Here is a 12,723-nt window from a genome sequence, read left to right as displayed (position 1 = left end):
AGTTGTTTAGCTTTTTCTGGTCTCCATTACATAATATAATTATAATGGGATTTTTTTTATAAATCAAATAGAAAACGTTTTTCACAGTTTTATAAATAAATAAATGTAGATACGTGACTATATGTTGTATTATTTCAGTCAGATAATAACTAATGTAAAAAGTTGTGTCTTTTTTGTTATGTACCTCTGATGTTGAAATTAGGTTTATTACTAGAATAGGACAATCCACTCCCCTTATTGGACCCCAAAAAGTTAGCTTATTGTGCTCACTAATTATGTGTTAATTATAGAGCAAAGCAAATATTTATTAATACTGTATCCAAAACTGCCCGCGAAGGGGCTTGCGTTCTCACGCAATAGTCTTTGCGTTATCTCGCAATACTTTGTGGGATAGTTTCCAAACCCGCCAACTGCAAAAATGGAACAAACATTACACCCGTTTTTGAGATTTATTTAGTTTTATGTTGAAATCGGCCAAAACGACACGTTCCTTGTTAAAATACATTTCGGAATGCGGAAATGTTGAAACCCTGTGTGCAGTTTCAAGATGTGACCGCTAGAAGCAGCCGAGTCCCTACTCTTCTCTTCAGGCGTCTTGTACGCAGGCGTAAGGGAGGTTGGAACTTCTCTTCAACATGGCGGCGACCATAGACAACAGCAATGCCGTACAGGCGACAAAGAAAAGGCACCTCGGGATCCCCGAGGCGGTGTTTGTGGTGCGTAAAGCCGAAGTTTTTTCACTGCTCCTCCTGTGTGCAATAGAGTTACCGTGTTTCTGCTTGTCACTGACGTACATGGGGCGTAATAGCGGCTGGGAGCCTCCTAGCTAACCTAGCAGTAGCGCTGACAGACAGTTGATGATCCCGCTGTGTGTGCAGGATGGGCGGCTGCTTGCTTCCATCTATGGTCATAACTGTTTGAATGATGAGTGCCTTTTTATGTATTCACTCTCTCTTGGTTTTCTTCTCTTTTTTTTTTTACTGGCTTTCACATATTTCAGCTGGTCCCTGAAAGCAGCTTTTTGTTCTATTAACAGGCCTCAGTTTCTCACTTTGAGGTTTTACATAAAGCATTAACAGACCCATCATGGATGGGATGTTACATGATGAGGCAGAAGAGGAACACCGCTGAATACAGCCTCATGTTCTCTGTGTGGGCTCTCAGGTCTGGTAACAGAACATAACCATGTATGTCAAGGATTTAGTGGAAAACGTCACAGGTGATTGGTGGATATCTAGAAGTAAAGTCCCCCTTCTTAGGATGGGCTTAACCTTTTCATTTTTCAGTTTATCTAGAAAGGAGAAAAAAAGTTTTATTTATAGTTCTTAAACAGAAATGGGCATTGGCTGAAACCTGTATTTACAGGTCGGAGCTTTATAAAATCTGGCACCTGTTCATCACTTAGCTGGATTATTAAATCTTTACAAATGACATCTCACAAATTCAGCTGGATTCAGTAGATTAAATGGCAGCTCATTGCTTTTGCCCATCATCAAAGGAAAGCCTCAGCCTGCCTCTGTAATCCCTTATTATTCATAAGAGATCAGATGATTGTTCATCCGCTGTCTGTCTGACCTGTGTTCGGCTGTTTCTTACAGGAGGATGTCGACTCGTTCATGAAGCAGCCCGGAAACGAGACGGCAGACGCGGCGCTCCGGAGGCTGGACGAACAGTACCAGAAATATAAATACATGGAGCTCAACCTGTCTCAGAAGAAACTCCGGTAACAGCTTAACCTCCTGGGTGTATTTAAACAACCAGTCAGATTTCACTACACTATCACATGATACACAGCTTTTTATTTATTTTTATTTCATCCGCTTTTTCTCATTAATGTGAGATTATATCTGTATTGCTTTGCTGGAAGCTAAAAGTAGACGGTTTCCTTTCATGATTATTTCTAACTCTGCATCCCCTATTATTTGTAATATTTTTTAACCTGCCTCTGTATACATGCATTATCTATGAACACTTGATTCTTTAATGTAATGGTTTCCTAAAAGCATTTATTCATCAACTAACACGGTTTCTGTCTCTTTTTATGCAGGTTAAAAAACCAGATCCCACAGATCACCCAGACGCTAGAAATCCTCCGACACATGCAGAAGAAAAAGGTGGGCTTTGGTGATCTGTTGCCTTATTGTTCAGCTGTCTCTTTATACCCAGACTATATAAGGAGTGACAAGTAGCTCTGCAGAGACCCTTTGGTTGGTCAGCACATAAAATGTCTTCTGTGAGCTGGAAGAAAGCTGCAGCATGTTTCCCAAGTTGGAAATTTGTTCATAAGGTTGCTGTCAGACACAGATTATCACAGAAAAACTAACCCATGACAGAAACTCCTAGGAAGAAATATTAAATTCATTTCAAATAAAAGGACTATACCTTCTTTTTGTGAAGGAAACCACAGAGCCAATGGAAACACACTTCTTACTGGCTGACAATGTTTACTGCAAGGCCTCAGTGCCGCCCACTGACAAAGTTTGCCTATGGTTAGGGGTAAGTAGGGCTTTTGAGTTTATTTCCATTGCATTGTTTATCTCCTTGACTTCACTTTAACACTGAATTATCTGAATTTCTGAGATTGTGGCTGATTGGTGAAAGCACGGCACTTGAACCTCAATTTAATCATTTGTTTCTGGCCTCTCCTATGTTTCTCCTCAAAGGCTAACGTCATGTTAGAATATGACATCGATGAAGCCCAGGCTCTCCTGGAGAAGAACTTGTCCACAGCATCTCGTAACCTAGAGACGCTGGAGGAAGATCTGGACTACCTGAGAGACCAGGGCACCACCACTGAAGTCAGTATCCTTCAAACATGCAGTCTGACAAGACTGAGTTCACTACCAAGTGTCAGGGCTCTTGATTCAGCTCCAGATTTCCTCAGTGAAGGTGGACGAGGCTCCCTTTGATACTAGAACAGTGTCTTATGGTGAATATCCTAAAGTTTAGCCACTAGATGTCACTTGGTATAAGCACATGCTCTATTCGCTCAGTTTGCTGAAATGCAAGGGGTGTATGTAGGTATTATGTAGCATTTTTAAGGTAATTAACAACTTAGACCTATCTTTTAATTTTACAGAAGACGAGCAAAATATGTAAACTATCGCTAGGCTGCAGCGGCATGTACTCCAGTACAGGTTGTAGTCGTTGGTTCATAATTCTTAATAGTTTCTTAATCAGTTCAGCTTATTTATGTTTCAGAACTTCAAAAACCAGCCTATGGTCCAGTTACAGTTCATTTTAGCTAATACTAGTTCAATATATTTAATACAAGGCAGAGACTCTAAAGGTATAATCAAAAGATATCCTGTTAAAATATAACAACAATAAGTGCATCTCTCGATGCCATTGCTTTTCAATTTGTACTGTTGAAGCCTGAGAGTAAATATACTTCTAAAGTTGCCACAGACATGAAATTCTCATTAGATGCTGCTAACAACCCGTCCAGTTCACACAGGCAAAGAATCCCAGCCATCGATGTCCAGAAATGTGATTATTTGTAATAAAATAGAATGACACAGGGAGGTGCATAAAAGGACACCTCATTACAAGGGTTTCACACAACCAGGGATCTCTTTTTAATACCTTTGCCACCTTATTGAGGCTAAACATACTGAGGACTCCAAAGAGCTTTTCACTACAATCAGTCGTCCATCTGTTCATACACACATTCACACACTGACTGTTGTAGACTACATTGTAGCCACAGCTGCCATGGGACAGACCCTCTGACCGCCATCAACAGGCAAGGCAGGTCAAGTGAAGGACGACTGAGACGGATGGAGCGGGGGGATTTGAACCAGCAACCCACCGGGGACAGGACAAACCCCAACCACCTGAGCCTGGGTTTAGACAGGGGAGTGAGAGGTATACTCAGAAGACTTGTCTAAGAGCCAGGGACCACTTGTGGAGAGCTTTATAAAGACCTGGATTTGCCTGGTACAAAATAACAACAAGTAATGCACTCAACCACCATGGTCTTTATGTACGCTCTCCATCCACTGCTGAAGAAAACGCATGTAGAAGCACACTAAGAGTTTGATGAACAACATTCAGCTTATGGTCTCACAAGGGGTCTGAGGGTCTCATCTCAGTACCTAATGGCAGTCAGGCAACCTCTGGTGAGCACATGGAGGGCCATGTGGCCCTCCAAAGAAATGCCACCCCACACCATTACTGACCCACTGCCAAACCGGTCATGCTGAAGGATGTTGCAGGCAGCAGCGCTGTCCACGGTGTCTCCAGACTCGGTCATGTCTGTCACATGTGCTCAGTGTGAACCTGCTTTCATCTGTGAAGAGCACAGAGCGCCAGTGGTGAATTTACCAATCCTGGTGTTCTCTGGCAAATGCCAAGCGTCCTGCACGGTGTTGGGCTGTGAGCACAACCCCCATTTGTGGACATCGTGCCCTCATACCATCCTCATGGAGTCGGTTTCTAACTGTTTGTGCAGACACATGCACATTTGTGGCCTGCTGGAGGTGATTTTGCAGGGCTCTGGCAGTGCTCCTCCTGTTCCTCCTTGCACAAAGGTGGAGGTAGCGGTCCTGCTGCTGGGTTGTTGCCCTTCTAGGGCCTCCTCCACGTCTCCTGGTGTACTGGCCTGTCTCCTGGTAGCGCCTCCAGGATCTGGACTCTACGCTGACAGACACAGCAAACCTTCTTGCCACAGCTCACATTGATGTGTCATCCTGGATGAGCTGCACTACCTGAGCCACTTGTGTGGGTTGTAGAGTCCGTCTCATGCTACCACGAGTGTGAAAGCACCACCAACATTCAAAAGTGACCAAAACATCAGCCAGAAAGCATAGATACTGAGAAGTGGTCTGTGGTCCCCACCTGCAGAACCACTCCTTTATTGAATCTGTCTTGCTAATCACCAAAGATTTCCTCCTGTTGTCTTTTCCATTTGCACAACATCATGTAAAATTGATTGTCAATCAGTGTTGCTTCCTAAGTGGACAGTTTGATTTCACAGAAGTTTGATTTACTTGGAGTTATATTGTGTTGTTTAAGTCTTCCCTTTATTTTTTTGAGCAGTGCAGTTTGGTCAGATGAGACCAAAACTCTTTGGATGCTAGCATACACACCATGTTTGGAGGTCCAAAGACACTGCGTATCCCCATAAAAACACCATACAGGTAGTCTTTGATCCAGGGGATTTTTGAGGCCTCCACCTGAGTCTTCTGGAGTTTCTGACAAAACAAATCAGTTTAAATTGTGCTAAATTCACTGGAGAAATCTAAGAACATGATTATCGCAGTGTTGCTGGCTTTGTCCAGATGACAATAGGTTGGTTGAAGCAGGTGCATGATGGCATCTTCATCTCTACATTGATAAGCAAACTGCATAAGGGCCTCAGGTGGGGCAACAGGTCTAGAGTCATTAAGGACTGATGGATGAGCTATCTTAGGTACCATAATAAGATAGGCTGTGTATCTCAGCACTTGATTCTTCTCCAGGGTCAGTCTAAGGTTGAAGAGGTGCTGCAGAATCCAACATAGTTGGTCTACTCAGGACTCTGGGCATGACATCATTTGGACCTGCAGCCTCCAGAATGGCATCACCAGATCTGTTTCCTGTAAAATAAAACATCTTTGGGCAGAACTAAAGATCAAAATTCATAGGGCCCACAAAGCCTTCAGGATTGTGTGTAAGTATGGACCAGAATTACACCTGAGCAATGCTTTAAAGTATTAAATTCATTTCAGTAAGCGTGTTCAATACCTTTTCCCTATCATTTAATTTTATTACACAGATCTTTAGTTCTGGACATCTATGGTCTAATTTCTTTGGACGTGTGGACTGGATGGGTTGTTACTTTGTCAGTGAAAAATATTTACTGACAAAATTATGCATTCAAAACTTATTCTACCCAGTGTATATTGCTTTAATATGTTTTGCTTAGTATTTGATTGCTGTGATATATCGAATGCTAACATTAGCTTATTGCACATCTTTATTTTTGAAGTAGTGATGCTGTAACTTAGTCAGTATTTGTTAATGCAGAGGAACATAAAGATGGTCTGAACCCTAATATGCTGCTTTCTTGGACCTCTAGTGTTGGTTCTCGTTGGGTTTCTTGTTGGTATCACTATCATCCCGAGCTACAAACGCAGTTCGATCTTAACGTAGAATATAGTAAAAAGGTAACTTCAATGATTTAAAAAGTTAAACTCGTATATAGATTTATTTGTGTGTTTTACAGCAAATGAAAACCCAAAATTCATTTTCTCCAAAAAAGTATGATTTTTCCTGGAAATGCTCCACAGGTTCTCTATGGGGTTTAGGTCTGGTCAGTTTGCAGGTCATTAGAGCACAATGAACCCACGGTGAGCACCTCACACTACCAGCTTTAATGACCAAGTCCTGGTGGAAAATGAAATCAGCTTTTCCATAAAGATTGTCAGTGAGTGCTCAAACATTTCCAGGTAGATAGATGTGCTCACCTTGGACTCGATAAAACACTGTGGATCAACACCAACAGATGTCATTGCTGCCCAGACCATCACTAACTATGGAAACCTCACCTTGATTCTGTCCCTCTCTATTCTTCCGGCCGACGCTGAGACCTTGACTTCCAAGTAAAATTCAAAATATTCTTTCAGCCGAAATAAGGACTTTCAACCGCAAAACAGCAGCCCAGTCCTTTTCTCCTTCTGACGTCATCGCTGGTTCAGGAGAGTTGTAGCATGTTATGGATACGTCTGTGGGAGGTGACTCTTGCAGCACTGAATCCACCAGAACCTTATGAATCTCCTCAAAAGTGCTGTGCTTCATCATCTGCTCTACAGTTATCCCTTTTGCTTGTAGCGTTTTTTTTTTCTATCTCACTTTTTCCTTCCACTCAACTTTCCATTAATATGCTTGGAATTAGCACTGTTAGCTTTGACTAAAGGTGTAGCAACATACGTATTCATGCTGAAAATTTTCAGTGCAGCCCTTTGGTTTGACACGCATGTAGCAAATAAATACAGCGCTGTTTTAAACCTGTACACATGTGGAATGACGGCTGTCAAGTTAGCCGACGATTGGAATTACAGCTCTCTGTTAAACATTAGCTTTGTGCATGTATGATGCATTACTGTAGAACAGGCGAGACAAATGAGAAATAATGAGAAAGATGCATAATCATCAAAAACATCTTATGTGTGGAACTAAAGAGTGCAATTATGTGCTCTGCGATACAACTAAAATCAGGACCAAAACTCCCAGCTATTACTAGAGTCCATTAGAGAACATCAAGGTCTCTTATTCAGCTTCACAGATGGAGTGAACTGAAGCTTATTGTTAGAGGCCTGAATTGTAACCTTCTTTGTTCATGGCTGAAAACAGAAAAACAAAAACATTGATTTATTTCTGGTTATAACGTAGTAAACCGTCATTTTTGTGTACCTTTTACTCCCCTAATAATGACTGTAGGTGGCTTAGATGATCGTCTGCTCTCCAGCAGACGATCATCATGTGACATCATCACATAACATCTCTGTATTAAAAACCTTTTTTATTGGACTTATGTATTGTTTGTCTGAGAAACTTAATTAGGTTTTTAGTTAGATAAAATTAACAGAAATGTTAACTTGAAATATCTCACTTTGTTTGCTGAATCTATGAGTTGCACTTTTTGAATTAAATTACCGAAATGAGAGGATTTTGTTTTGATAATGATCTAATTTATTGAGTTGCACCTGAGAAATGTTTTGAATTAACACAAGTTACAGCTGAATATGGCTTGCCTCCTTCAAAGTAAACCTCCTTGTTGGTGTTTGCTCTTAACTTGTTGCTCCCTTCAGACATGGCACGAGTCTACAACTGGGATGTAAAGAGAAGGAGCAGAGAAAACCTCCTGAAATCAGCAGCCAAGTCTTAATTGAACAAAACCGTGTCGATGTTCCCAACCTGCTAACCTTCTTCTTAGTCATTAAAAGAAAAATAAACCCAGAGCTGAAGTCATGCGTATGTTGACCCCAGAGCCTGGCTCATTAGAGGACTCGTCTGAAGTGTTACTGGAAGTTTGAGCTCTCAGAGGTGCAGTATGTGAAGCTGCAGAGGTCGAGCGTGTGTCATAGTTCAGTTTGCCTTTCAACGTCTCCTCTATCTGGCCCAGCTCGCCTTTCCACCACTACTGTTTTCTGTTGATTTTTTACTTTTTACAGTATTTTTTCAAGTAAAAACTACCCAAAAACAAAGTCAACAAGGCAGTTTTGTATTCTTTTTATTACTTTCACTATGTTCTGTTTAATTTGTTTTATTAATTTCCTTTGGTAGATTATAAACGAGGGTTCATTTACATCATATCGTCCTCTGTGGATTTTCCTTTACTTTCTCTCAGCCAGCATCCACACTTACATTATACATGATTTCAGCTTCCTCTTATAGAGCCTGGCTGCACGTTTGATTGGAAAAGGAAATAAATCCAGGATAAGCTGGTTTTGCCTTGTAACTTTGTTTCAGGGATTCACAGAGGAAGATTCCACCATCAAACCTGTCGTATTTCTCCGTCCTCTGACCTGCCTCTCCATTTTTCTATTCTGTTTTCCTCCTCTCCTTACTACTGTTCTATCTGTATTTATTTGTCTTCCACTGTACTCATTAAACAATGAAGTAAAAAAAAAAAAAGAACATTTGGGAAAAGAGATGAGACCTTGATTTGATGCTTTGTGTGTTGTTTTGATACAAACGAGTTATGAGGAAAACGACTATAAGTACGTTTTTGCTGCTTCACACTGGTGAATCTGGGGGGCAAACTAACAGCTAGTCTTGGCAGTTTGCCGCTCTGGAACATACATGTCAGTTAATACAGTGCCAAGGCAGAAAGACGCAATGGATGCTGCTCATCAATCTGGGAAGGATTATAAGGCAATTTCCAAACGATGTCAGGCCTCATTTTTCTACAGTGAAAAGGATTATTTTCAAGCATGGTGGTGGAGCAGTGAGGATTTTGGCTCGTTCTGAAAGCCACCTTGCAGTCATTAAGTCAAGCTTCAAGTATTTTAGAGTCAAATGCGAGACGATCCGTCCAGCAGCTGAAGCTCGGCCCAAACTGGATGATCAACAGAACAATGATCCATAACAGCAGTAAATCTACAACAAAATGACCTAAAATAAAAGGTGTTGCAATGGCCAAGTCAATGTCCAGACCTCAGCCTTAGTTCAAGTGCTACAGTGGGATTTGAAGAGAGCTGTGCAGAAATGAATGACTGCAAAGCTGAATATGTAATGTTGGAAAGAAGAGTGAGCCAGAATTCTTCCACAGCAACGTGAGAGACTGATAACATGCAGAAAACTAACTGGAATCACTGCAGCAGCTAAAGTTGGCCCAAAGCCATTTAACCATGGGATGTACTTAGTTTTCCACTTAGTTTCTACATTCAGGGTTTGTTTTTTAATAACTAGTAACGATGTGAAATCTGTTGTTTATTTGGACACTTCAGGTTAGATTTAAATAATTTTAGACCAGATTATATTTATTCAGTCCTAATTATTTCCTGAAATGCTCAAATCCAAAATGGGTGTCCTTTCGTTTTACCTTGACTGAAAAAGCAACCTCAAAAGATCAACTCATAATGCATTTCACCTCTGTTTGTTCCAGTTTCACATTTTTGTTGAGGATTATTTCAACTTAAATCCTGAGGTTTTCTTCAGTACTTACTGTTATCTGAATAAAGCAAGTAGAGTTCTGTAGCCTCTGTGTGTGAGAGCAGACCTGCTGAAACCAAACACTGCCAATAAATCGCTCTGTCGCCACTGGAAAGTGCTTTTCATCAAAAACAAAAAAGCCACGATAGTCAAAGAAATACACTTGCATTCATGTCCAAGTGTGTGGGCCCTTGGACCCAGACAAATGTTCTGATTATAACGTAAAAATGGGCAGGGCTCATTATAAAAGCAGCAGCATCATGTGACCTCCTTAAGTTGGTGTTTGGGAACATGCTCTACTGGCATGCTGAAATTCACAGAACTAAACACCAGGAAGGATTTCCAGTCTTCCAGACAGCCACTGAGTGCACTTTCTGGAAAAAAGCTACTTCGTAGATGGCAGCTGTAGTCATTAGTGGTTGCTTGATTTACACTGATTTGCATTTTGTTTTGCTGGAATCAAGTGACTGTACCTATCTTTAGGATAAAGCTCTGATTTGGTAAATTTACCAAAAAAAACTAGAATGAATCTGTGAGTCCGGGATTCTCTCTCCAGGTGTGTTGGACAAGAGACACATCCAGATGTTGCAGAACACCAGGACTTGGTGTTTGACACCCCTGTTTTATAACACGATTCCCAGGGTTTTTGGAAGGCCCACAGATCTTCCATGCCTAACAGTGGACATGAGGGGCTTTTCTATATATTCACCCGCTGTTTCATGCCAAACTCACCTGGAGTGTTTCTTGCTAAAAGGCTCACTCTTAACCTCATGTGACCCCCAGATGCCACTGTTTGCGCTAACTGTGCTCTCATGTTTTTTTTACCTCTCTTACTGTCCTCCCGTGTGTGGTGATAAGATAAACCCATGTCCCGTCCAGCCTTGTTTGTCACAGTTCCAGTTGTTTTAATTTTTTTTTTTTTTTTTGTCTGATTGTAAATTTAGACAATTTTAGGTGAGTGGCATTTTTTTTAGAAGTTTCCTGACCTATGCAGATCAGCACACATCTGCCTTACATGTTCTCTTTATTTTTCCCATTTTGAAGAGCAGCCAAGAACAACTGGCATCAGTGTGACATAATTGATAACTAGATGCTCGGATTAACAAAAAGAACTCCTGTATCAATAATAAAAATTTAGAGTTGCATGTACTTCATAGGAATTGTTCAGGGTGGCCATAGTTGTGCCACCAGATATTTTTTTAAAGAGCTAATTATTTCTGAAAGTGAGATTTATTTTCTCACTCATTGTACTCAAATTAAAGGTTGAATTTTCACAGTGAGATTACATTGCTACAATATTACAAATTTTTTCAGAACAAGCAACACTAAACAGCAAAAAAAAAAAAAAAAAATCACAGCTGGTGGAACATTTTTATTTAATAAGAAATCAACTTTTCCTTATAAGCTGAAACTATTTTGCCAATTTGAGACTAATGTCTGTTTGTGCAAATCTGATCATTTGGTATTGTTTGAGGTTTCTGGCATGCAGCTTTTAAAGAAACCTCAAATGTTTTTTCTGAAAACCAATAAAACATAACTGGTTGTCTTGGACTCCAGGCACACAGCAATAAAAGCCAAGAATCTTGGAGTACATTAGAGAATGGTGTGGATGGCAGTGAATGGCATCCATTAAATCGGGGAAATATCAACATGCCTTTCACATAATGAAAGACTTAGCAATGTTAAAGCAATGGTTCTCACACTGGTCTGAGCACCAGCACTGGTACTTGGAATGACCTTGGAAATTCCTTGCTAGATAAATACAATCTAGTTAATAACTGAACAAAAATTATTTAAAGGATCAATGTAATTATAAAGGCAATAGTAAATGTTGATTTTAGCTATTCTTTTAGAGTTTGTACAACAGAGGTCCCTTTTCCATTGCTTGTTGAAGGCCCCAGGCTTTTAAAAGCCCAGGTTGTGTTGCAATATAAATTTACCCGGGTAATTTCACTTTCCTGGGTTTTTACTTGACTTGGACTAGGACTTCCCCACTAACCGCTGCCTGATCTTGGCCCAATACTCTGGGATTTTCCGCTACCCATTACCTGTTTGTGGCAGCTGAAAGTGAACATAAAGCGTTAAGTAGGTAAGTGGTGAATAACTGCAAGTACCAGAATATAAAACAGAATTTTTTTCACCAGACATTTATGAATATATATATACATATAATCAATATATTGATTATAAACTGTTTCGCCACAGTTAATTTTATAATTATATAAAAATTATATAATTTCATTTATGTTTTTAGGATATCTTTTTTGCAAGGGTCATGTAGGTTTTGCAGCTCTACAAGTTTTTGTTTTGCAGAAGAAAAGGTTAAAATCAGCTCTTAGTGATTGAAAAAGATTGTTGACCCTTACTTGTGAAGTCTAGGAATGACGCCAAACCAAACTTCTCTGTGTTCAAGTTCCAGGTTTGAAAACCTGACCAAGCTAACTGCTAGCAATACAAGCTAATAATGGTGTTTTTTTAACTTGTACTTTTAAACACTGTAGCAACGTGTTCAGTAAAAGGTACTGTTTGTTAAACTACTGTTGAAACTGTCATTATAGGGGAAAGCACGGTACTTACTGCAGTGGCGCGTCATAGAAAAAGTTTGAGAACCACTGTGTTAAAGGAATGCAAGGAGCCAATACAAATAATATCTAGATTAATGAACATTTTGGGTTTTTTTTTTTGTTTGTTATTCCTGGAAGAATTTTCACACTTCAGTCTTTAGGAATAATGATATCAGAATATCACACTTTCCATTAAATAGTTTGAAGGAACCTTATTGTTTGACTGTAAAAAGCCTCATTTGTACTGTTATATTCATATATGGAATAAAATGACACACAAAGAGCCATGTGTAAAATCACTATACCGTGTGTTAAACAACAATCCACTAAGCTGCAGGTATGGCTTCCTAAACACTCGTTTGAGACTGTGTAGAAGTAAAAACTGATGGCTATTGTCTGCCTTTTAGGATCCAATAGCTTAATAGCAGAGTTTCAATTATTTCTTTAGAAAAAAAACAATACATGAACCATTTGAGTTTTTTCTGTCGTGTTACACAACAAAGACAATGCTATGAAACCG

The 12,723-nt window shown here is 40.0% G+C and overlaps 1 protein-coding gene across 1 annotated transcript; it reads left to right on the top strand.

The window, feature by feature from the left end:
- Window positions 1-559: 559 nt before the first annotated feature.
- On the top strand, window positions 560-8,194 carry vbp1 (von Hippel-Lindau binding protein 1). Its single transcript, XM_047385671.1, has 6 exons — window positions 560-716; window positions 1,599-1,723; window positions 2,048-2,114; window positions 2,398-2,496; window positions 2,664-2,802; window positions 7,794-8,194. Exons 1-6 carry the CDS (start codon window positions 636-638, stop codon window positions 7,868-7,870), a joined length of 588 nt encoding a protein of 195 aa, XP_047241627.1. The 5' UTR covers window positions 560-635; the 3' UTR covers window positions 7,871-8,194.
- Window positions 8,195-12,723: the final 4,529 nt, after the last annotated feature.

The sequence above is a fragment of the Girardinichthys multiradiatus genome, chromosome 14 (genome assembly GCF_021462225.1).
Source record: "Girardinichthys multiradiatus isolate DD_20200921_A chromosome 14, DD_fGirMul_XY1, whole genome shotgun sequence".
In the NCBI taxonomy this organism is placed as follows: Eukaryota; Metazoa; Chordata; class Actinopteri; order Cyprinodontiformes; family Goodeidae; genus Girardinichthys; species Girardinichthys multiradiatus.
The sequence above is the reverse complement of the archived record's forward strand: the minus strand, read 5'-3'. Positions and strand labels throughout refer to the sequence as shown.

What these genes read in the sequence shown, in the direction of transcription:
- vbp1 (XM_047385671.1), top strand. Translation starts at nt 636, where the DNA reads ATGGCGGCGACCATAGACAACAGCAATGCCGTACAGGCGACAAAGAAA. An exon ending in AAGTTTGCCTATGGTTAGGG is followed by an intron (nt 2,497 to 2,663) that starts GTAAGTAGGGCT and finishes TTCTCCTCAAAG; the next exon opens with GCTAACGTCATGTTAGAATA. An exon ending in GGGCACCACCACTGAAGTCA is followed by an intron (nt 2,803 to 7,793) that starts GTATCCTTCAAA and finishes TGCTCCCTTCAG; the next exon opens with ACATGGCACGAGTCTACAAC.